Below are 25,993 nucleotides of genomic sequence, written 5' to 3'. Positions count from 1 at the left end.
TTAAAAACAAATTTAAGAATAATTTGTGAATATAAATAAAATCGGTTTTTAAATATTCCAGAAACATCAAAGTATACTTTTTATTATAACCCAAGAATTTTCAGAGTAGCTGCTCATTATGATATAATGAATATTTATTTATAAATTACTTACAGAATTAAATTATTAATCAGATATTTATACATACACATCAAGATTGTGGTAACTCGTTAAGAAAAGTTAAAAGTTAAATAATTTATCATTGTTTATGTGAACAATAGTTTTGCTCGGAAACTGGTGTTAAGAACAATTGCAATTAAAATGTATCATTTAATCAATTTTTATATTGAATTCATCATGTGATTTCGTCGAGATTATTGGGTTTTATCTCAGATGCATTCATTTTGTTTACACTCTGTTTAGCTGAGCGTTAAGAGATATCCTCCACATTCAGAGACAAACAAGTTATCCCCACTCTTTCCTCTCAATTTGGTTGACTTTATTCATCGAATAATGATCCTTCAATCTCGTCGAAAAACTTTTCTGAAAATCATAGATTGAGACACAAAACATATACAACATGCGCAAAAAAGTAATATTGAAAGTGCAAAGACGACAATGCAATGAGGCAATGAGTGTTAATTAAATAGACTGATTTAAATATCAATTGATCAGACGTTAACGTCAGCAAGTGCGGTTTATAGCGCCAACCCATCAATGAGAAATTAACCATTAAACACTTCAATTCATGTCGAGTCACGCATGTGCTGCGTCGTCAAAACAATACCGAATCTCGTACATTGTTTGCAAGATTAAGCTTCAACCACAGTCAATAATCGATTAATGATCGGCTGAAGGCTCAACAGTAGTAAGCATCTCGCTCTCTTTGTACGGTATCGGTGCATTTGTTTATGACGAAAGTCAAATATTTAATCGTCTATAACGAATGTAAAAAAATCTTATACAAATAGTGAATTGTGAACCATAAGTTACGACTCAAGTGTACAAATTGTCTGTGATGTTATAAACTACAAAAAAAATTCAAAAATAATGTTTTTACTATATCTTGCTTAATATAATATTAACGTTTTAAACAAAAATTTATGTCACATTTTAGATTCGAGATCGTAAAGGAGAAGAGAGTATTATGGCTACTGTCGACAATATGCCCAGATAGCACATGGACATTCAGTGGATGTCCATCGGATGTCTGTTTTTGGACATTGGACATCCTTTTTTGGTACAAAAGAGGTCCGTTGGACGTCTGATGTACATCCATAAGTTGTACATTTGACACAAGTTTGGACGTAATTCATAAATAACACGTGGACGTCCAGTGGATGTCCTTCGGACGTCTATTTTTGGACATCCTTTTAGGTACAAAAGAGGTCCGTCGGACGTCTGATGTACATCCATAAGTTATACATTCAAGACAAGTTTGGAAATTTATTAGAAAATTCTATATAAAATCATTCTCCTACCCTTTTAATTTGTAATTAAGATGAGTAACTATTTAAAAATAATAAAACAATGAATTTTTGTTTAAATCTAATCATTTATTAATTAATCTTAAATTTAAAATTAAATCTTTGAATAATAATATCACATACAATTATATTAATATCACATATAATTATATCAAAAATATGCAAACATATTCATAAACTTTTGCCAGTAAAATATAAAAAACGGAAATACTTAATAATTAATAAAAAAAAACTCAAAGGCTCGGTTTAAAATACCTAAAATTAAACATTTGAATTATTACATTAACATAATATATTATAATCATACAGAAAATACGGATATTATAATAAATTGTTTAAAATGAAAATAATACTTAAAATTAAACGTTTAAATAGCAAGAACGTATATCGAAAATACAAATGTATATTAGTACATTTACCCAATTTCACAAACGTTATTTTGGTTTTAAACATGCCTTTATCTGTCTTTATCTGCTTTCTAAATAAATAAAGACAAACACTTTTAAGTCTCGTGTAAAGCCAAAATAATGTTGATGCAACCGCGCCTTATTAAAGCAAAAAACAAAAATATTTGTAATATTAAAAAAAGAATATTAAAGTCCTTAACTTTTAGTCTTACAACTTCTTCAACTCAGCAGTCATTCTTTCCTTTGCTCTTCGAAGCCATTTTTGAATCGCTTCTTCCAAAACCTTTTTGGTATAATTGGAATCAGTTTCCTGACCGGCAACTGTTATAAAAAATATATATTATTTTATAAATAGTTTTATAAATTTTTTTTTAATTAGACATATTTTGATAAGAATTAATGAAAATTAACTATTCAAATAAAAATATTTTTATCAGTAAACTAAATAAGTGACTTTCTATAATATTGGGCGCTTACCAATTAACAAATCAGCAAGTTTTAAAGGAGCAAATTTTCGTTTTTGCCTTGCCCCTAGCCAGCTATATTTTTCTGCTAATTCGTTGGTCAATAAATGAGTACAGTTGCGCTTTATAAATTCGTAAGGATTTTTTCCTCCAATTCGAGATACTTCTTTAACCTACATTAAATGTTATCTCGTTATAAAATAAATCATTAATTTAAGAACTACAAATGTAACAAACATGCTTTATATTAATTTAATTATATATCTACGTTTAATGTATTAATATTAATTAGATATATTATTCTAGTATAAACATAAATTAAAATTGAAGTTTAGTAAAAATAAAATTAAAAGAAATTTGGAAAAAATCTGTCACTTCAATAATTTATAATTTATGTTCTAAATTAAGTATTTAATTTTAAGTTAAATTATTTTAATATTATGACATATTCAATTTTTAAAAATTTGGTTTGATTAATTTTTCTTTTCAATTTTAACTTACTCTAAATTAAATTTAGTTTTAAATAAAAATTTATTTACAATTTTAAATTAATTGCAATTTTTAAATATTAATGAATATATTATTTTATTGTAAAAAAGCCGTTGTTATTATTTTATTGTTACAAAATATTGTTGATAAATAAAATTTAATTGGAAAAAGAATTTGTTATTTATTCTTAAAAAATGTTTAATAAAGCTTTCTCCAAATTAAAACAAAAACAGATCACATGTACTAAAATTGCAACAATTTTGTATTTGTACAGATAATGTATTATATATGTGTATATTAAATGCTTATGAAGTAGTATATTACCGATGCTTCAAAATTTTTCGCTTGGTTTAAAAAATCCTCAAGTCGCTGTTCTAAGTCATCAACAGTGTTAAAAGGAAGTTGAAAAACAGAAAAAATAGATTCCTCTCTTTGATACTCATTGGGTCGTTGATGGAATTGTTGCAAGAGTTTATCCTTCATAACTTTAAAATCATCTGCGATTTGCCATAATTGCGTCTTGAAATATGTCTGCTGACGAATAATTTCTTGGAAATATTCTTCTGCTGTAAATAAAAAAAAAGATAATATTACTTTTTACTTATTTAATTTCCAATATTTTTAAAGACTTCAATTTATTTGATAAATTAATGCTCATGGCATCAGCAGAAGTCAATGATATGAAATATTATTTATGAAGTACACGGAAAAAAGGGAACAAAAACTTTTTCCTTTTTTTCGAATAAAAATAAAAAAAATTATTAATATAAATATAAGGATTACACAATGATAATGAATATGATAATGTAACAGTAATTATAATATTGATGATAAAAAAGACGATTATTATAATAATTATAATATTAATAATTATACAATAGGTATAATACTATTCCATTATAAAAAATAAAAGTCAAAATTATTTTTTAAAATTACAATTGATAGCAGAAACATATGTACCTACGAAAAATCATACTACATACATATGTATATAATGTGCGAGTTTGAAAGAATAAATACATACCATTTTTTTGTGAACATGTTTTGTTTCATTATTCTCTTTAGATTTTTCGTTTTGCAAAATAATATTCGAAGTATTCACAAAACTATTTAAATCATAAACAGCCTGTTTATTTGTATTTTCATCGGGTAACTTTCGTGATTTTAATTTAGACTTGTTGCTTTTTGTGTTTACAGAACTTGTACTTTCCAATTCTATAAAATAATTATAATAACCTTTATTTTATTTACGATGCACAATGTTAGAAATGTATTATTAGCACATTTTATTAGATAATTTTTTATTGAATGATATACAAGATGTCATATTATTAAACACAATATAGAAAATCTAATGCTAATTATTGTATAAAATGTTAAGATATTGGCTACTCAATGTTAGAGCAAAGTTGTATGTAAATTTTTCGAAAGGCATACATCGATATAAAATCTAGTTAATAAGTTTTTTTTATTTAAAATATTGTTAAATATGATATTTTTAAATCAGTTGTGTGTTCACATATCTGTTTGTTTCCTTATTGTTATATAATATTGTTTATCTCCAAAATTTATCTTATTTGGCATATTTATCTTATTATTAAACTTTGTCAATAAAAATTGTTCTATCATCGATTAATCTTGTTATGCCTTATAAATATTTAAATGAAATTTTATACTACAATGATTACAAAAAGCAAATATTTTAACGTTTTGCAATTAGCACCGAATTTTTTGTTGTATTCGTATAATAATCTATTAGCAGTAAATTATTCAACAAATTTTAATTGAATTTGATAGGAATGTGTTTATATTTAAAAAACAATATTGAAAAATTATAGCCTCTAAAATGTATACGACAAATTTAAAATTCAGAAATAGATTAAAAAATCCAAAAATAGATATTGAAATAATGAATGTTGTAATAATTTAATATTATTTATAATATTATAAAATATTTAAAATATTAAAACCAACCTTGCATAATTGGAGGCGTAGGTAATTTAGTGTTAATACACTCTTTATCAGAATCATCTGAACATGAAAACAACATTTTTGAGTCAATTTTTCTCTTTGGGGCTTTGATATTTTCTCTCTCTCGCTCAGTATCAGAATTTAATTCTGATTTAAATTCAGCTTTTCTAGCTTTTTCCCTGGCTGTTCCATAGTTATCTAAAAATTTGTAAACATTAATAGTGTTATAATGGAAAATAACAATGTTACTGATTAATTATATTATTGAGTAAGAAAGTAGTATGCATTTGAATATTCATTTTGTATTTACCGTAACTGCTGTTTCTGAAAGTTTTGATATCATGTGAAGGCCAACATGTATTAGGTTCAGTTATGTTTTTTAATTGCTGCAACAACTTTTTTTTTTGGAAACGGCGGCCAATAACATTTGTTATTAATAATCCATGGGACAGCTTCAACGGCATCTTCATCAATGAATTGTACAACGGTCCGCAATTTCTCCATTTCTGTGCATATTACAACAATTTAAGCAGTATTTAGTCTAATAAAGAAAAGCTAAATTTATCATCTGTATGTAAATTCTAAAACGAAAGCCTTCCGTCGTATTAATGTACAAACAAAATTTGTATATGCACACTCACACATACGTATTCACACATATAAACATCTATATACAGGAATGCACGAACATTTCAAAATGCCAGAACTACAGGGTTTGATTATATTATCTAAAATTACAACTTTTTTGGAAAAAAAAAATTAGCAGAAAAGAAAAAGAAAAATTACAAAATATTATTCCGAATGTAACAAAGGAAAAACTACAAACTTATTTTTAAATTTTAGTTTTACACATTTATTCATAATTTGTTCTAAATTCCAAGATTCTAAATTTCCGACATCATTTATTAAATATATGTTTAATTTTGACGATTTACATGGTACAGTATAAAAATCTGTAAGGGTCTTATATTTATTTCCAATTACAGCAGTGCCTTCATTATTTACAACAAAATTTTTAATAACGATAATATCTCCATTCTTTAAAATACAGCAATTATCAGGTTCATATATTTTCAAAATAAACTGTTTAAATTTCACTTTACTGAATTGATTGCATTCATAAGAATTGATAAGTGGACCATTAAAATGTGGATTTAAAAATTCAGGCTCATTATTCATTTCTTTTAAAGTACGATTTGTACAATAGTTTTTTTCACTAATACGATAAACAATTTGTTCTAATACTTTATTATTTTTGCGAATCATTTTTAATATGGACTGTAAATAATTTTCGAATGGAAAAGCACTAAAGTTTTGAAGAGTTCCGAATTTTTTGGCATCATCACAAATATGTAATAAATGGTGAAGATTATGCGATGCATTTTCTTTTCCATATAAAGTAATAAAGGTTTATACAAAATATTGCAATAAAGAATTGGAATAATCTAAATACTGTTCTATATGTTTCGAATTTGATAAAATTGTGGTAGATGCATGCAAAGTTAAAAAATTTAAATATTTGTCCTGATTAAGTATAGATTTTAAAATAACAGGTCCTGTGTATAATAAAAATGTTCTAAATTCGGTTGCCTTCCATCTTTTACTTTCGAATAATGATCTTGATTTTCTATTAAATTCGCAAGGTATATATTTTTTTTTTTGGTCTATTAATAACTTTGATATTTCAGACATTTCATAAAAGGATAGTTTTGTTTTTGGTTTTCCATAACACCATAAAGAAACTACAAGTTTTTTTACAATTCCGAGGAATATTAAATGCATTGGATCTGATGGAAAATCACTTACCATATTTATATTAGGAATCGATTCAAGTATTGATGTACCTGTATGGTGGTTTTTCTGTAATTTTACTCTGAAATCATTATCTGTTCTTAATTGACAATTATTCAAATATGGATAAATCACTCTGTCGGCATAATATTCACCCGTAGCTATACATTTAGAACATGCACAATAATGGCCGAATGTCCCTTTGTGTGAGTAATGAAAGCTTTTGCAGGGACATCACATATAAAAGATCTAATTTTAAAAGAATAAGTCTGATCTTTAATTTTAATACCATGAATAATTAAATTTTTTGCTTCTTCTGCGAATGATTGTAAAAATACATTTGCGTCTGCAGGTTTTTCATTTCCATAATAAATTCCAACAACATCGACTTCATTATAATTTTCAATAAAATTACATAAAATGGGATAAACTTGACTACTGAAACTTTTGAATAACGGTAGGCCATCAATGTTAATGTTAACTTCAATACAATCTAAATTTTGAAAAGAACAACGCGATAAAAGATTTTCGATGCAATTGTTTAGACCAAAATGATAATAATGTCCTGGTGTTACAATGTTTACATTGATATTCCTGGGAGTTCCTAACAAAGTGCGAGCATCTTTAGGTAATTCTGGATATTTAATTCTTATACGAGACAGTAATTCATTTAATGCCACATGAGTTATATTATTTTTAATTGTCCAGTTTTGCAACCAAGGTAATATAGAACTTGAATCATCAGTGGTGTTTGTAGCTTCAAAATTATTCACAAAATTGATATAATTATCGGACTCACTGTCTAAATTATTATTTAAATCTTCTAAGTCATTATAATCATTATGCTGGAACTTATCACAATCTTTATAACTTAATTGATCATCGTTATTTTCTATTTGATAATCATTATTTTCTAAATTATTTACAACTAAAGGTATGCTTCTTAATGGTGTTATATTCTCATATTGAACAGTACCAATCACTGAATTAGTTATCTTTTGTGCTCTTCGATAATATTTCCTGCTTATTTTTGGCATTTTTAAGAAATTAATAATAGCATATAAACTACTACTATATATTTAATTCTATATTATTATATAGATTATCCATAAACATATCTTACTTCGATAAATTTGCAGCTAAATATCGATCGATGACCATCCGTAGCAACTACACCCATATAACAAACACTGCTATCAATTACTGCTATTAGAACAAGAACAGTGATTCGATCTATATTATATAGAATTATATGTATATAAACTACAAGGAACAAAAACTGTGTAACGATAACTTGAACACTTGCTTTCGTACATTTGTTCACTGCTGAAGACTTGTCTCAACACGCTCGTTCCCAAGCCCGCGCGCAACTAGATACTTCTCTCAAAAAATGACGATCTGTCGTCAAGCGTCGACTATTGCAGAGATGCTCAACTGGCGGCACCTAGACCTACGGATCTGGACCGTGAAGTCTTCCAATCTAGCCCGAGAACTACCAGTTGGGCATCCCTGGTCTATTATCACGATCGCGATACGATTGTTAACAGACAAATCGCAATTTACTTAATGACAAAATGTTGTCAATCTGCGCGTATGGCAATAATTTAGTGGGAAAAATACAGCGCATTATTCAAAATACCGTAGTAATATAAGATAATACGGCACATTTAGCACTTTTATTTTATATCAAATCTTTAAATTATACTATTTTAGTAAGAGTTTGTTAACATTTCACTTAAAAATATTGAATCAAATATTACGCATGTGCGCTATATATAAAAAATAGCGCTCTTTGATTGACATCCAAATCCGAACATCCTATGGATGTCCAAAAATTGGTCATTAATGGACGTCCAAAATTGAACATACGATAGACATCCAAAAATTGGTCATTGACGGACGTCCAAAATTGAACATACGATAGACATCCAAAAATTGGTCATTGACGGACGTCCATTTAAAGTCTATGGACGTGCGGACATAAAATGGATCTAAAATGGATGTCCATAGGATGTCCTGTGCTATCTGGGTGGTTATCCCTATTATCTTCGTTATTAGATAACGTATTCTAACAACTGCTTATGGAGTTCATTTAGTAACCCGCCGTTTTTTAGTGATGTTAATATGACAATACATAATAAGTGACAATTGTTATAAGGCATTTTTACTTTTGAGCACTTCTAAACTTTTTCAAGGTTCACCTTTAACCTTTAATTACTCATACTTTCTCATTATTCTTAAACTTGAGTGTATTATCACACGAATGTACATACATTTAAGTGTTTTTTTTATTATTTACTTTTTTATTTAGTTATACACATTTTGAGTTATACAAAGTTATAACAATAACATGGAATTTCATTAATATGGCCTTTTAAGCAAAATTTTTATATTGAAATATTTCTTCGATAAATCGATCGTCATTCTAGAGAGCGGTGTTTAGAAACATTAAAAATTTTATATAATAAAAACATTATTTTATGCTTGTTGTTTAATGTTAAACAGAGATAAAATAATATTTTTAACTAAATTTCTAATGATATTTTTAAAGTTACTGAATGCAAGAAAAATTTATATTAAGAAAATTCTAAACAATGAAAAATTAAAAATACATAATTTTGTAACAAGATACTGTGTTTCTTCTAAACTAAACTAACTTTTTTAAATTATTCTTATAGATAGCCATATTACAACCACATTTTTTCTGCCACCGATTATGCAGAGCATTAGATTTTTATAAATCACGTCCTAAATAATAAATATCTCATTACTTTGAGCCTAGAATTTGTCAAACAACACTTTGACAAATATAATCGTTCAAGTTTCAATAGAACATATTAATTATAAACAAAATAATTTAATAAAATGAAAATGGGTGCCATTTTCATATTACCTTCTTCTCTTCCATTCAGAGAAGGTCAACGAAATCGCATTGATAATTTGAATTAATTTGTTAATATTCAAATAACACAGCAGAATGACGTAAATAAATAATTACTTATAACACTAGCAACTTATATTTGTTATCAATAATTTTGATTTTGCCAACAATAAAATAAACAGCAATATAAAGATACCAATTTGGTATACAAGGAGGAGTAATAAAGTTGTCTCGTATTGTCTGCAATATAACTTGCACACCAAAATTATATAACCTTATAAATTATATTTGGGCGTTCGCTGGCTCGTGAATGACTTTCAGTGATCAAGGAGCCACATCTAATGTAATGCTCGATTGGGATTCTTACATTTAAATTACGCAATATATAGGATACCTTTTCTAATCCTGATACCCCGTCTTGTCCTTCCCGTATTTAATTTTAAATTATTTCAATTAAAAGAATTCTCAGGCAATTATCGTTTTTCTCCTTTTACTTCTTTTACTCTTTCTTAAAACTATTTTAAGAATATTTATTTATTGTTTTTATTTTGTACAATATTTGTATTATGATTTGTATATACAATTAATTATAATAAATAAATAAATGTTCTTTGGATTGTAATTGAAAAATCTTTATAAAGACATTTACGTAAATGTTTCCTAAATGTTATGCATTAATACTATTAATATATTTAATTTACAGGTATGAGATTTGGCTATTTACAAACAAAAATTGGGCTTGTGAGTCTTCTGTCAAAATATAAATTTAAACTTCATTCTCGGACCCCAGTCCCGCTTACTTACAGTGAAAGATCTCCGACTCTCGTACCGAAAAGTGATGTGCATCTTATTATCGAGAAACGATAAAATTATTTTCTTCTTGATTAAAAATGACCTCTTTTAATTTATATAATACGAAGAATGTAAACATGCATATGTCAAAAGTAAAGATTAGACCATAAGACGAATCTATTTAATATATTCTATTATTTTGCGTTACTAACTTTTGTTCTTAGTATTTTTTATTATGACGGTTTATTTCTTGTTAATACTGCATGATGTATTATAAGTAAAATTATTAATAATTACATATATTAAACAAAATATATATTCATTTTTTATTAAAGAATGTATTCTTTTAGCAAAGTGTATGTTTATTATTATTCTATCACCTTTTCATTATTAATCTTTAAATTGCAACGTTTGAAAAGACAGTTGATAAACAGCCGTCTGATAAATCGCTATCATTTTTTTATTTTTAAGATAAAATGGTTTGAAAGTTATATAAAGCTTTATGCAGTGATTCGAGAAATGATAATGGTATTAATCATTATTCAGATAACGCTCAAACTCATTTGATTAAAATTCTATAAAGACTTGTTAAAAATAAAAATTTTCTGAAACACATTTAAGAATAATTTGTGAATATAAATGGAATATAAAAATAAAATTGCTTTTTAAATATTCCAAAAACATCAAAAGTATACTTTTTACTGTATTTCAAGAATATTCAGAAAAGCTGCTCATTATGATATAATGAATATTTATTTATAAAATATTTACAGAATTAAATTATTAATCACATATTTATACATACACATCAGGATTGGGTAATAACTCGTTAAGAGAAGTTAAAAGTTACATAATTTATCATTGTTTATGAGAAAACTAGTTTCTTGGAAACTGATGTTAAGAACAATTGCAATTAGAAAATCTCATTCAGTTGATCCTCATATTGAATTCATTATGTGATTTCGTCGAGATTATTGGGTTTTATCTCAGATGCATACATTTCGTTTACACTCTGTTTAGCTGATCGTTAAGAGATATACTCGACATTCAGAGACAAACAAGTTATCCCTACTCTACCCACCCATTTTGTTGTCTTCATTTATCGATCAATCGATTTTTCGATTGACTGATTATCGATTTTTCACTCTTATCGAGAGACTCTTCTGAAAATCACAGATTGAGACACAAAACGTATATAACGCAGGAGGTAAAGTAATTTGAAAGTGCAAGTACGATAATGCAATAAGGCGATGAGTGTTAATTAAATAAACTGATTTAAATATCAATCGATCAGACGTTAACGTCAAGCAAGTGCGGTTTATAGCGCCAACTCATCAATGAGAAATTAACTCTTCGATTCATGTCGAGTCACGCATGTGCTGCGTCGTCACAACAATACCGATCTCGTACTTTGTTCTCAAGATTAAGCTTTAACCACAGTCAATAATTGATTATATATATATATATAATCGAATAATCGGCTGAAGGCTCAACAGTAGTAAGCATCTCGCTCTCTTTGTACGGTGTCGGTGCGTCTGTTTATGACGATAGTCAAATATTTGATCGTCTATAACGAATTTAAAACAATCTTATACGAATAGTGAATTGTGAACCATAAGTTAGGACTCAAGTGTACAAATTGTCTGTGATGTTATAAACTACAAAAAATTGAAAAATAATATTCTTACTTTATCTTGCTTAATATAATATTAACGTTTTAAACAAAAATTTGTGTTGGTTCATTTCAGATTCGAGATGGTGCTTGCGGAATTAATTGCGGCTTTTATCGTTATCTTGAGTAGTGTGTACATTTATTATAAATATGTAATATTTAATTTCTGGCGGAAGAGAGGTGTCTTTTATATCGAGCCCGTAGTACCAGTTGGAAATGTAACACCTCTCGTAACTGGGAAAGCGCAAGTAGGCAAGTACTTTAATCCAATACTAATATGTGAGACGTGAATAAATATTTACTTCCACGTACACAATTTTCCATATTTTTTGTTATTTTATTTAATTAAAATTAAAATTACAAATATTATCTAAACAAGAAGGCCTTCTATCGTCGTAGCTGGATCTTGGTGCTTTATATTTACTCGTATTGTTCTTTGGGAAAAACTTAATCTTCGTCACTGCGTTTTTGTTTATTTATTTGTTTTGATAATTGTCACTTACAGTATATTTTTTGTGTAACGTTATCGCGTTACACTATCGCGTTACAACGGTTGTGTGGGCCGACTATTCTCGCCGTGCGAGAGGCGACGACGCTGTGCAATGATCGCCATTTAGTTATCGGCTCAGGAGCGTATTTCGCCCTGAGCTCATATCAGAGATACGACTCTTCACGGATATTGAACAGGCGAATTCGCGTATGCTCGTGTTGCGGCTCGCGGAGACACGGCAGGGAGAGCGAATACTTGGATGTTACCGCGACGAAGTCGGACTAGAAAAAGACACCGGAGAGCCTTATTAATTTAGGAATTGCCACGTTCTCATCCCGCTTGGCTCCGATTTTCGAGATCCTTGTCCCGATTGGGCGATTCGGATTTTCGGTTTCCAAGCGCAGCAAATAAAGACGATCGGCCGACAAACGATTGCCGACGATCCCAGGAATAGCGACGCCGATATCGCCTTAGGGCGGTTGTTTACAACAGCCTTGCAATTGTAATATCGGCGCCGCATCGTCCGGATGACGTTTATCGTTGGATAATAACCGCGTGCAACCCGGAAATGCTCGAGACCGTCCAAACTTCGTTTTTTTGTTTATTTTGTGTCCCTTTTTTGATGCTTTGTTATGCCGCGCCATCCGACCGTCGCCTATTCGTTATGATGCACGTGTTGCATCCGCATGTGTGTGCGCGATGTGAATTTCGCGTCGTTACACGTATGATTTTATATATTTTCTCACATTCAACACAGACTACGGGACGTTACTTTTGGTCATAACACAATTATAATCGAACAAAAGTTAGTAACATCACATTTATTAAATTAAAATTAATTTAATAATACACGATGCTACTTACTAAATATTAACCCCTTCTCCCTGACAAAAATGTAAAGAATTTATTGCAAAAAATGTCACCTCGGCCAGGGAACCTGGGATCTCCCGAATCTCCGGTACGGGTCTCTTAGTCAACTCGACCACTGAGGCTGTGCTGATGTTTCTCGCCTTCTAACGCATAGTCGATTATTGCAAAAAAATATCATCACAGTCTCAGTGATCAAGTTGACTAAAACACCCAAAATTCGGGAGGTCCCAAGCCAAGTTTGAATCCTGGCTGAGATAATATATTTTGCAAAAAATTCTTTACAGTTTTTTTTTAGGTGGGCGGGGTTAAATATTTAGATCGATACACGATCTAGTAGCATCGTGTATTATTAAATTAATTTTAATTTAGTAAATGTGATATTATTGACTCTTATTCGATTATAATTTTGATTCTTTTCGATTATAATTACAATTGTGTTATGACCGAAAGTAACGGCGCACAGTCTGTGTTGAATCTGAAAAAATATATAAAATCACACGAGTAAATATAAAGCACCAAGATCCAGCTACGACGGTGGAAAGCTTTCTTTTTTAGATTTTGTATGTTACATTAAACGGTTAAATATTTTTCTACAAAAATTACATTTGAAAATAAAAGATCATAAAAATAAATATCTAACAAACCCAAAAATTTAGTAATAAATAAATTAAATTTATATATGTAAGATTTTGAACAGAAACACTCTTTACGATCTCAATTTGAATGTATTTAAACTCTCATTTTTACAAAGCGTTGAATAATTCGACATTCGTTCATTCGTCACATCGTTTGCGGGCAAGATCTTATTTCTATTCTGCTTATTGCTTACTCGGTCGACTCGTTCGTTCCATGTTCGATTAACAACTGTGCGTTCTACCTATTTGCTATTATGATCGCTTTTTACATACCTAAATTTAGACTCGTAGCAAATCGGTCCAACATTCAATTTCAAATATGCATAATTGTTTCTTTTCTAACTCTCACATATATGCGTGTAATTTCTATTAACTATAATTTAAATTTTATCAAATTGTAATTGGTAATTATGTTTTGGAATATATTTTATTTATTACTTAATTTTGCATCCGTTATATAATTTTATTTCTATTTATTTGACGATATATGTTACTGAAAGTATTTTTACGCAACACAAAAAGGCACACAATTAAATAAAAAGAAAATTTTGTCAACAGGAGTATTCTTCCATGATGTCTATCTGAAATATAAAGAACATCGTGCTTTTGGAATGTACACTTTTTTCAAACCAAATTTGATAATAGCCGATCTCGATCTTATACAAACGGTGATGACAAAGGAATTCAAATCTTTTCATGATCGTGGAATATATTATAACGAAAAGATTGATCCATTAACCGGCAATTTATTTCTTATGCCTGGAAAAAGATGGCGAAATATGCGCGTTAAGTTAACACCCACATTTACTTCAGGTAAAATGAAGCAAATGTTTGTTATATTGAAAGAGTGTGGTGATGAACTCGCAAAGCATCTAGAGCGTAACGCTGAAATAGGAGATACCATCGAAATTAAAGATATATTAGCAAGGTAAATTATTTTTAACCAAACCGTTATTTAATCAAAGTTCTTTTAACAAAGAAAAGAATTTTTCAGATATAAACTTAGAATTTTATTATTTACCGATCTATGAAAAAGATGACGTTACTCGGAGACTGATTTATCAACTCTCAATCTAAAAAAATATAACATTTTTATCCGTACTAGAGTCTTATATATATACGAGATACACTGAAAAAAAAGACTGGTAATAACTACCAAATGTATAGTGAAATAGGATCAATTAAATATTTGGCTAATATAACCAAAAATAATTTTACTTTTCTAAATATTTAATAACTTACACTAGATTTGATAATAGTTACTAAACATTTAGAAAGACAAAATTATTTTTGGTTATATTGACAAAATATTTAATTGATATTAATTCACTATACATTTGGTAGTTATATCCACAGATATCTATACTAAACTAGATCGCTAACCTGTGGCATTAGCATATGACAGCATTGAGGCAGGAAGGATATCCGGTTTCAGCCATATTACCTACAACAAAATGGCCGCTCCAATGCCACTCTAATGCCGCTCTCGCTTGGCATTATGGCACGATATCGAAAAAACACACTCGATAATCACAATTAATTAATATTTTTTCGTAAGAGTTTACATATATTTGAGTATGTTAACTTTATGTCTACGAAGCTGTACACTCAGCGTCATTGATACTGTCTCTCGAAAAATTTTCCAAATTGAGAAGTCAACACTTTCTACATACTCGCATTTTATGATTAATGTAACGACTAGAGCTTATTGGTCGTTACATTAATTATAAATTGTTTGTAGAAAGATAACGACTTCTCAGTTTGGAAAATTTTTCGAGGGACAGAATCAATGACGCTGGGTGCTCAAATACATATATTGTATCAGACACAGTATTTATACTTTGTCATTGTACCGTAATGTTTTTAATAGACTCTCCAATGAACGGATCTTTTCTTCTCTTCGTGATACCTTCTGCCTCAATGACTTAATTGTTCTTTGCATTCGTTGTTTTCTTGGAGACATTTTCTGCATCTTTAAATAATAAACTGAAGGATCCATTATTTTCCGTTTCTTTACCGTGGTTATTTTAATTGTATCATCAATTGAATTTGCACTGGTAGTTGCTTTTGGACTCTCAGATAATACAATTGGAGTATGTTTTAATGAAGAAGTACTTGAGCTCTCAGAATCAACATTAGGTGATAATTGATCGATATCTTTGATCGGTTTCTTTAATATACTCCTCCAAGTTTTTGCAGACGAACTTGCAGCGGGTGAATTCGTTACATAATCAGTTATATTAGGTATGAATGCAGGAGCAGAAACCTTAGAAAATATAGAAGGCACAGCAAGATTTTTCAAGCGTACACCACTTGTGTTTGGTCTGTCCATGTACGAGTAGTCCTCAGCTTTAAAATGTGCACTGCAAATAAGGTGATTTTTAGTTGGTTGAAAACCTTCTCTTCCAATTGCGTTAATCCACATTTGCAATATGTCAGGCCGATTTAAAGGAAATCTGAAACGTGTATACGTAATGCTTATTTGAAATATAATCTCAGAATGTCATACAACTAGTATGTTACAAACATATACATTCTACTTACCTGAATAAATGAAAACTATTTTTATTGCTATTTTTGCAACCCGTTATGCAGCAATTGCTTGGCATTATGACACGATATTGAAAACACACACTCGATAATCACAATTAATATACTTAACGGTGCTCAGCGGTCAACCGGCTCAGTTGTCAAACCTGTCAAACACATACGCACTAACCCAACCTACGCGTAGACACCATTTTCTTGTTGGGTAAGATGGCCGAATCCGGATATCCTGCCGGACACAGCTATTCAGCCGAAGATAGCGATCTAGTTTAGTATAGATATCTGTGGTTATATCTAAACTTTTTTTTTCAGTGCACTTCTTACGAGCTATTTAGTTTATTTCGAAGTTTACAATCTTATCGTAGTTTAATTAGGTCATAGTGCTATCAGGAGCCTCTTACCACATTTAAAGATTCCCGACAGTATTACTGATACACAATACTACTGTTACACGACAGTAGTACAAATATCTTTAATTGCTTATAACTACTGATAATTGCATTTATAAGATAAAATGTTGCAAATAAAAGTTTCATCTTTTTTATGTAAAACTTGCTTCTATAATAAAGAGGAATTTTCAATTAAAAAAGTGAAGTTACTATCGATAGGTTTGACTGATAGAAGTCTCATTTACAATATAAACTAATAGCGCAGTAATAGGATATCTTTTAAAAATACTATTTTTTATATACAATATTTTTTTGTACAACATATACTTTTTGTTATATTTATCCGTTATATCTTTCATTAGAAATAAATTATTCTGTATAACAGCTACAAATATTTAAATTCGATATTATAAAATCCATATTGCAAAACGTAACAACATACATCTGCTTAATAGTATCTGATTATTAATATTTAAAATAAATTAATATATTTCTAAAAATATAAATTTAATTTAACAATACGTTAATCTAATGAGTATTAAAATTAGTAACAAAGACAATATACTAATCCATATATTTTAATAGTCAAAATTTTAAAATTTTTTAAATGTACTTTTCTTAGATTTTTCTTACTTTACTGAATCGTACACAGTCTAAGTTATATTATAAAAATTTCTAATTTTTAATTACTTTATTTTAAGAATTTGTAAATATACAATATTTAATTAACAATTAATTAATAAAAAATTAATTTTTATTTCTCAATACATAATTTCTCAATATCTGATTGTGGACAGTATGAGGCAGAAAATACAATGTATTTTTTAATAACATTTACTTGATATTTCTAATCTTTCTCTGCTGTCATTGGTGATTCTGTTCTACCTATTACTCTATTTATTACTTTCATCTACTACTTATATTTATAAATGCGTATTTATCTCTAATATGCCAATATTTTTTTTAACTAAAGAACTTATTCCAGTGTAAATGTTTTTCACTTGGTTTAATATTAGTTCTTTGCAATCTCGACATTTGAAAAAATGTATTAATAATTAAATGTCAAATTTGCCATTCGACAGATATACAACAGATGTTATTATGTCAACGGCTTTTGGTATCAAATCAAACTGCATTAAGGAACCAAATAATGAGTATCGTATCCAAGGAAAAAGAATTACGAATATAAATTCTATAAAGCTCGCCATGGCAATCTTTGCGCCACAAATCATGACCTTTTTTTCTATTCCCTTCATGCCACAATCTGTCACTGACTTTTATATAAAAATGTTTCGAGAGACTGTGGAATATAGGCAAGCTAATCATATCGTCAGACCTGACTTTATGAACTTGCTCATACAACTCATGGAGAGAGGCTACGTTGATCCTGAAGATGCCAAAAATACGTCCAACGAATCATGTTAATATACACAGATAATGTTTATCATTATAATTATAATTTATCATGATACACTTAGAGAAATCGTTTGGTAAGATCAACCAAAAAAATTTTTTAGTTACTAATTCCAAAAATATTGCATACATTTAACAAAACTTTTTATAATTAGTTGTACAAAAATAATGTTTGGGTTGAAACAATTACATATTTAATAATTATAACTGTAAAATTTATTTGATTACTATATATATGTATATAAACTTTGGTTGATTTCCTCAAACATTTTTCTCAGTGTAAAAGTATACGTACTTAATTTTATATGGCAAAGTTAAATCAAATAATAAAAATAATTTTTTTCAAAACTTCTTCTTTCTATATGAAAACATTAACAAAATAGTTATTTCATTTATCCACAGCAACTGTAAATAAACTTACCATGGTAGAAGCTACTGCGCAAAGTTTTGTCTTCTTCGCAGCTGGTTTCGAAACTTCCTCATCCGCGGCAACATTCGTTTTATACGAATTAGCACAACATCAAGATATACAAGAGAAAGTTCACAATGAAATCGATGAAATATTGAAAAAGCATAATAATCTAACCTACGACGCTATAACCGACATGACATACCTTCACAAAGTAATAAATGGTAAGATTCAGTTCACAACAAAACAATAAAAAATTAATAAACTTCTTATTTACACGTGTGTATAAATAATTTACTTTTATTATAGAATAGATGTATCTTTACCTTCCTTCTTTTTACATATTTCAGAAGCTTTAAGATTATATCCACCTGTCCCAATTTTGAATCGAATCTGCACTGAGGAAATAGACTTGCCGACTGTAAACATTCGCGTGCCAAAAGGAACGTTAATAACAATACCGATGCTTGGGCTGCATCGAGATCCGTCAATATATCCAGACCCAAATAAATTTGATCCTGAGCGCTTCAACGCCAACGAAATAAAGAAAAGGCATCATTACGCTTATATGCCATTCGGGGAAGGTCCCCGAAATTGCATTGGTGAGATTTTGAATTAATTTTTTAATATTCAAATATCACAGCAGAATGACGTAAATAAATAATTACTTATAACACTAGCAAGTCATATTTGTTATCAATAATTTTGAGTTTGCCAATAATAAAATAAACAGCAATATAAAGATACCAATTTGGTATACAAGGAGGAGTATTAAAGTTGTCTCGTATTGTCTGCAATATAACTTGCACACCAAAATTATATAACCTTATAAATTATATTTGGGCGTTCGCTGGCTCGTAAATGACTTTCAGTGATCAAGGAGCCACATCTAATGTAATGCTGGATTGGGATTCTTACATTTAAATTACGCAATATATAGGATACCCTTTCTAATCCTGACGTCCCGTCTTGTCCTTCCCGTATTTAATTTTAAATTATTTCAATTAAAAGAATTCTCAGGCAATTATCGTTTTTCTCCTTTTACTTCTTTTACTCTTTCTTAATTTAAATAATACTCTTTCTCACTATTTTAAGAATATTTATTCATTGTTTTTATTTTGTATAATTTTTGTATTATGATTTGTATATACAATTAATTATAATAAATAAATAAATGTTCTTTGGATTGTAATTGAAAAATCTTTATAAAGACATTTACATAAATGTTTCCTAAATGTTATGCATTAATACTATTAATATATTTAATTTACAGGTATGAGATTTGGCCTTTTACAAACAAAAATTGGGCTCGTGAGCCTTCTGTCAAAATATAAATTTAAACTTCATTCTCAGACCCCGGTCCCGCTTACTTACAGTGAAAGATCTCCGACTCTCATACCGAAAAGTGGTGTGCATCTTATTATCGAGAAGCGATAAAATTATTTTCTTCTTGATTAAGAATTACCTCTTTTAATTTATATAATACGAAGAATGTAAACATGCATATGTCAAAAGTAAAGATTAGACCATAAGACGAATCTATTTAATATATTCTATTATTTTGCGTTACTAACTTTTGTTCTTAGTATTTTTTATTATGACGGTTTATTTCTTGTTAATACTGCATGATGTATTATAAGTAAAATTATTAATAATTACATATATTAAACAAAATATATATTCTTTTTTTATTAAAGAATGTATTCTTTCAGCAAAGTGTATGTTTATTATTATTCTATCACCTTTTCATTATTAATCTTTAAATTGCAACGTTTGAAAAGACAGTTGATAAACAGCCGTCTGATAAATCGCTATCATTTTTTATTTTTAAGATAAAATGGTTTGAAAGTTATATAAAGCTTTATGCAGTGATTCGAGAAATGATAATGGTATTAATCATTATTCAGATAACGCTCAAACTCATTTGATTAAAATTCTATAAAGACTTGTTAAAAATAAAAATTTTCTGAAACACATTTAAGAATAATTTGTGAATTATAAATGGAATATAAAAATAAAATTGCTTTTTAAATATTCCAGAAACATCAAAAGTATACTTTTTATTATATTCCAAGAATATTTGGAAAAGCTGCTCATTATGATATAATGAATATTTATTTATAAAATATTTACAGAATTAAATTATTAATCACATATTTATACATACACATCAGGATTGGGTAATAACTCGTTAAGAGAAGTTAAAAGTTACATAATTTGTCATTGTTTATGAGAAAACTAGTTTCTTGGAAACTGATGTTAAGAACAATTGCAATTAGAAAATCTCATTCAGTTGATCCTCATATTGAATTCATTATGTGATTTCGTCGAGATTATTGGGTTTTATCTCAGATGCATACATTTCGTTTACACTCTGTTTAGCTGAGCGTTAAGAGATATACTCGACATTCAGAGACAAACAAGTTATCCCTACTCTACCCACCCATTTTGTTGTCTTCATTTATCGATCAATCGATTTTTCGATCGACTGATTATCGATTTTTCAATCTTATCGAGAGACTTTTCTGAAAATCACAGATTGAGACACAAAACGTATATAACGCGCGAGATCAAGTAATTTAAAAGTGCAATTACGATAATGCAATGAGGCGATAAGTGTTAAGCTATTTCCCCACAAACTTGCATAAGCCCATAAGCATATGCACAATCATAAGCATAATAAGGGTCAATTCAGACGAAGTTTGCATAGCTGCATAACCATATGCATAAAGAAATGAACCAATCACATATCTAATAAGAAAAGTGCTACACAAATGTATCTTTATATGTGTACGCATATGCAGCGTCGTAAAGAAAACGTTCAATCGTCATTGTAGAATAAATATTATCAAATTGACATATATATATTCCGTGGATTTGTAATATTATATTGTGCAATCCGTATTACTCGACATATCCTCTGAAAAATCTAAAAATTGAAATATGGAAGCTGAAGAATTATGTGCTTTGTCATGTTTGAGTTATATGTTATACAGACGTCGTCGATATCGTCTATTAAAAAAACATAAGAGAAGATGGTGGTGTCGTCCAATTAATACATTAAGATTTTATCAAGGAGATTTTGACCACCTCTTTCAAAAATTGAAACAAGATTCAGATATGTTTTTTAAATATACACGAATGAATGAAGATACTTTTAATTTATTATTAAGCAAGATCGTATCATATTTAAAAAAATGTAATTGGCGAGCCTTGTCTCCAGAGCAGCGTTTGATTATTACACTCAGGTAATTGTATAAATAAATTCAATTCTGAACCTTGTTATTGATATTCTATATATAATTACTAGATTTTTCACCCGTGCTTTGCGCGTGCTCAAAATCTATTCCCCTCTTCCCAAATCCTCCTCACTCATTAATTAGGAGCATCAATAGAACCCCATGAAACCTCCAATTTCCAACCCCATAGCCATCCCCATAAAATTCTTTTGGTACCAGTTTCATCAAAATCAACAAAAAATTAGAACAATTTTAGCACTGGTTTCAAGAAAATTGATCCATTAATAAAAAATTAAACTTATCTTCCAAAAATTAAAAAATTTTGGCACTGGTTTCAAGAAAATTGGTCAATTAATACTTATTATTTCTCGAAATTTTAATAATTTCCAAACCGGTTTCCAAAAAAATCGGTAACGAAAAACTACACATCATGGCACTCCCCGGAAAATTCTACCCCTATTTTATATACTTTTAGTAAAAATTTGGTTCACTAAAACGAATAAGTAGTTCGCGGTCAGACAGACAGACAGACAGACAGACAGACAGACAGAAGACGGTACTTATATAAATAGATAGATAGATAGATAATAAAAAAGTCATTTTTCTTGAAAATAGGTTTCTTGCAACAGGTGACCAAATGACATCAATAGCATTAGCATATCGCATTGGATTATCAACTGCTCATTCCATAGTTAAGGAAACATGCGAAATAATTTCAAACGTACTTAGTACTGAATATCTTAATCCACCAACATTGAATGAGTGGAAAAATATAAGCAAGGGCTTTTGGCAACGGTGGAATTTTCCAAACACAATTGGTGCAATGGATGGAAAGCACATCCAGATACAAGCACCACCAAAATCTGGGAGCTTATATTTTAATTATAAGAAGACTTTTAGCTTAGTACTCATGGCTATATGTGATCGAATAAATATTGTATCCAGTACTATTTTTATTTTTTTATTTCTGTATCAAAAGTACAAAAATATACATATCTATGTGCTGAATTACATATATAATTAATGTAAAACAAGTGGCAACAATGCATATAACTTAATATCACTTTTACTTTGGTTTTGATTATAATGAAATGTAAAAATTTTAATACATTTGAACAAAATAATATTTGTTATCATAGAACACATTAATACGTCTTAAAGTTATAAATAAAAGTTTATTTTCAAGCAAACAAAAATTTTATGCTTATTTTATTTGTAATAGAAAATAAAATTAAAAAGAAAATAAACTAAAAAAACTTCAAATAAACAAAACGTTTAATATAAGTCTTTTAGTGCACAGCAACTTATAAAGCATAAAAACAACAAATTAAATATTATCCGCAGATAAAATTATGTAGTAACTAAAAAAAAAAACAAAAAATTTTCAGTTTTATATGCTTTTGTCCATGCAATGAAACTTAACATTTTGACTTAAAATGTTCACTTGCACTTAAAATATTCAATTGCTCTAAGATTGCTGTATATTTGTATGCAATTATGCAAACCCTACTACAGTTGTACAAGAACCGTCTTGACATGAATCAATAGGTTTGTTCTCTATAGCTGAACTAGCTACACTAGTTCAGAGTTTATCTTTTTTACTCTACATTTGAAAGAAAAAGATAAACTCAATTAGTGCAGCCGCTTCAGCTACAGAGAGCAAACCTAATGTGATTTTAACATAACTGTTATAAGATGTAATAAAAAATTATCTTTAAAACTCATATAAAATCTTCATAATCTTTCTTTTTAATTGTGTCTTCCGTGGTTCTTCTATTTTACGTAATTGAAATGCAATTGTGCTACCAAAAACATCATCTTCATCCATTTTTTGTTTACCTGAGAAATGTTGAGACATAACAGATGATAATAATTCATAAACGATTTGTCAACTTCGTCCGCTTCTTGAATAATTGTACATTTTGCTTTGTTTTTTTTATTTCCTGGCATAAATTTTATGCATGGTTGCATTGATGGCAAAATTGCTTTATTTTCTGGCGTAGATTTTATGCATGGTTGTACTGGTGACGAAATTTCTTGATTTTCTGGCGTAGATTTTATGCGTGATTGCATTAATGACAAATTTTCATTAATACTTGGCGATAAAGATGAGGTTGAAGATAGGGATGGAGATGAAGATACAGATGATGAAGACGACAGTATTGATAATGGTGATGAAGATTTTAATACCTCAGATGGAGCAGACATGCTGAAAAGATTATAATTATTTATTAGCTTATGTAAAAAAATTATGACTAAACCAGTAAATATTTTACCATTATTTGCAACTTACAAACAAAAGAATTAAAGCTTTGTTAAATTATTACTAAATGAGTTGTACTCACCTATTAATAGTTTCAACTGGCTTACACTTTTGTAAAATACTTTTGGTTTTGGGTATATTACAAATAAAATGTGTTCCTCGTGGTGTAATGTTTGTATAAGTTCTAAAAATTAATTATATAAAACAATTATATTACAAAATTAGTTATATATAAAAATAAAAAAGCATATAATCTAATTTATCTTACAGAAAGGTAATAGAACTTACTTCCTGCTTTTAACAAAAGAATCTAAAAATTTCATGTTGTTATATAATAAGAACGTAGGTCTTGTAGATGCTCCACTGCCACTTCGGGTTTCTAGTTCTCTTCTTTTCTTTTCGCGAGAAAATTTTTCTCTAAGTCTTTGCCATCTATTTTGACAATCCGTAACTGTAATTAACAATAAAAAAGATATTAATAAAAGCAAAGTAAAAAAAGTAAAGAGAAAAATATGTAGTTGATGACTTATGAAATATAAAATTTATAATTTATAAAAATAATAAAAAATTACTTGGTAACTTTAAATATTCAGAAATTTCCATCCATATACGTTCCTTCTTCTTTGCGTTTTGAAAATCTGTTGCACTTTTATCATAAAGAAAGAGAAAGTTTTTAACGAGATCTATTAGAACAACATCAGCATCTTCTTCACAATATTCGTATGTACAATCCTGCTCATTTATGTTTTCTTTGTCACTGGATAATTCACAATCCATCTTGAGAGTATTTTCAACAGATAAAATCACTACAAAATAAATATTTTTTATTTGATACGATCGTAATACGAAGATATATCAAGCGCCGTCCTATAACATAACCTCACTTACATTAATATATCAACAATATGAAATTTTTCTGCATATGCACATGTTCTGCTTATGTGTTGTGCAGCAATTTTGTAGTCTTTATATTAAGCACGTGATTGGTTAACCTTATTATGCATATGCTTATGCGGCTACATAGGTGGTAAAAATTTTTCGACAATGTGCGTACGCTATGTTTACGTCCTATGCAGCAATATGGCGTTCTTCATATTAAACGCGTGATTGGTCCATTTTCTTATGCATATGCTTATGGGCTTATGCAAGTTTGTGTGGATATAGCTTAAATCTTCAAAAATCCATCACACATGATATTCAATACATCATAAATATAATTTGTTTTGCACTTTTATATAATATACGATAGTCGCTATACTGATGAGCGTTATTCGTCCTTTTTTAATATTTGAGAAACCAAATGAAATTAAATCAGTTTGTGTTGCTTGCACTTAGAATCATTGCGATACGCGACAAATCGACAGGACAATAAGCGTATAGCTTTGTTTAATTTGTCGATAAAAACTGCATACTCATTGGATTGTTGCGAGTCGCATGTCACATCATTACAATAAAGATTGGTTTACGCAGGCCGCAACCGCTAATTTATGCCAGAATCTGTAAGAAATTGGCCAATCATAGTTGATTATTTTTCTATAAGTCGATTATGATTGGTCAATTTCTTACAGATTCCGGCATAAGTTAGCGGTTACGGCCTGCACAAACCAGCCTTAACCTGCAGCCTTAGGTTTGTTCGTGTCGTATGCTCCAACATACTCCAAACTCCAATACATTTGCTGCAAATGCATTGGAGCTTGGAGCACTTTGGAGTATACTAGCACGTAAAGCAACAAATCTATTAATACAGAAATTTCTTGGATTCACGACAATATTTAAAAAAATATATTTTAAATTGTCTACGGATT

At 28.9% G+C, this 25,993-nt stretch overlaps 5 protein-coding genes across 14 annotated transcripts; 2 read left to right on the top strand and 3 right to left on the bottom strand.

The window, feature by feature from the left end:
* The first annotated feature begins 948 nt into the window (after positions 1-948).
* Positions 949-20,352, top strand: LOC105204762 (probable cytochrome P450 6a14). Of its 5 annotated transcripts, none has more exons than XM_039456407.1 (7): positions 949-990; positions 12,010-12,185; positions 14,487-14,856; positions 17,947-18,284; positions 18,680-18,910; positions 19,037-19,288; positions 19,960-20,352. In XM_039456407.1, exons 2-7 carry the CDS (start codon positions 12,017-12,019, stop codon positions 20,121-20,123), a joined length of 1,524 nt encoding a protein of 507 aa, XP_039312341.1. In that variant the 5' UTR covers positions 949-990; positions 12,010-12,016; the 3' UTR covers positions 20,124-20,352. The 5 variants fall into 5 exon arrangements, with proteins under 5 accessions (XP_039312341.1, XP_039312344.1, XP_039312342.1 ...); XM_039456410.1 differs by lacking the exon at positions 949-990 and adding an exon at positions 11,450-11,468; XM_039456408.1 differs by lacking the exon at positions 949-990 and adding an exon at positions 11,501-11,759.
* Positions 1,730-8,249, bottom strand: LOC105206708. Of its 5 annotated transcripts, none has more exons than XM_039456412.1 (8): positions 7,903-8,249; positions 7,712-7,821; positions 6,604-6,670; positions 5,108-5,303; positions 4,801-4,995; positions 3,151-3,392; positions 2,351-2,510; positions 1,730-2,194 (listed from the first exon to the last, which is right to left on the bottom strand). In XM_039456412.1, exons 2-8 carry the CDS (start codon positions 7,747-7,749, stop codon positions 2,082-2,084), a joined length of 1,011 nt encoding a protein of 336 aa, XP_039312346.1. In that variant the 5' UTR covers positions 7,750-7,821; positions 7,903-8,249; the 3' UTR covers positions 1,730-2,081. The 5 variants fall into 5 exon arrangements, with proteins under 5 accessions (XP_039312346.1, XP_039312347.1, XP_039312349.1 ...); XM_039456413.1 differs by having other exon boundaries at positions 7,712-7,758; positions 7,903-8,248; XM_039456415.1 differs by lacking the exon at positions 6,604-6,670 and having other exon boundaries at positions 7,903-8,239.
* LOC105206297 (THAP domain-containing protein 1-like) lies at positions 15,644-17,017 on the bottom strand. Its single transcript, XM_011175803.3, has 2 exons — positions 16,473-17,017; positions 15,644-16,384 (listed from the first exon to the last, which is right to left on the bottom strand). Exons 1-2 carry the CDS (start codon positions 16,535-16,537, stop codon positions 15,763-15,765), a joined length of 687 nt encoding a protein of 228 aa, XP_011174105.2. The 5' UTR covers positions 16,538-17,017; the 3' UTR covers positions 15,644-15,762.
* Positions 20,353-20,835: 483 nt separating the features above from the next.
* On the top strand, positions 20,836-22,966 carry LOC120359387. Its single transcript, XM_039456688.1, has 2 exons — positions 20,836-21,934; positions 22,541-22,966. Exons 1-2 carry the CDS (start codon positions 21,630-21,632, stop codon positions 22,947-22,949), a joined length of 714 nt encoding a protein of 237 aa, XP_039312622.1. The 5' UTR covers positions 20,836-21,629; the 3' UTR covers positions 22,950-22,966.
* On the bottom strand, positions 22,871-25,283 carry LOC105206905. Of its 2 annotated transcripts, XM_039456687.1 has the most exons (5): positions 25,077-25,283; positions 24,761-24,994; positions 24,477-24,639; positions 24,271-24,372; positions 22,871-24,134 (listed from the first exon to the last, which is right to left on the bottom strand). In XM_039456687.1, exons 2-5 carry the CDS (start codon positions 24,963-24,965, stop codon positions 23,699-23,701), a joined length of 906 nt encoding a protein of 301 aa, XP_039312621.1. In that variant the 5' UTR covers positions 24,966-24,994; positions 25,077-25,283; the 3' UTR covers positions 22,871-23,698. The 2 variants fall into 2 exon arrangements, with proteins under 2 accessions (XP_039312621.1, XP_025991972.1); XM_026136187.2 differs by lacking the exon at positions 25,077-25,283 and having other exon boundaries at positions 24,761-25,069.
* Positions 25,284-25,993: the final 710 nt, after the last annotated feature.

The sequence above is a fragment of the Solenopsis invicta genome, chromosome 13 (genome assembly GCF_016802725.1).
Source record: "Solenopsis invicta isolate M01_SB chromosome 13, UNIL_Sinv_3.0, whole genome shotgun sequence".
Taxonomy (NCBI): Eukaryota; Metazoa; Arthropoda; class Insecta; order Hymenoptera; family Formicidae; genus Solenopsis; species Solenopsis invicta.
The sequence above is the reverse complement of the archived record's forward strand: the minus strand, read 5'-3'. Positions and strand labels throughout refer to the sequence as shown.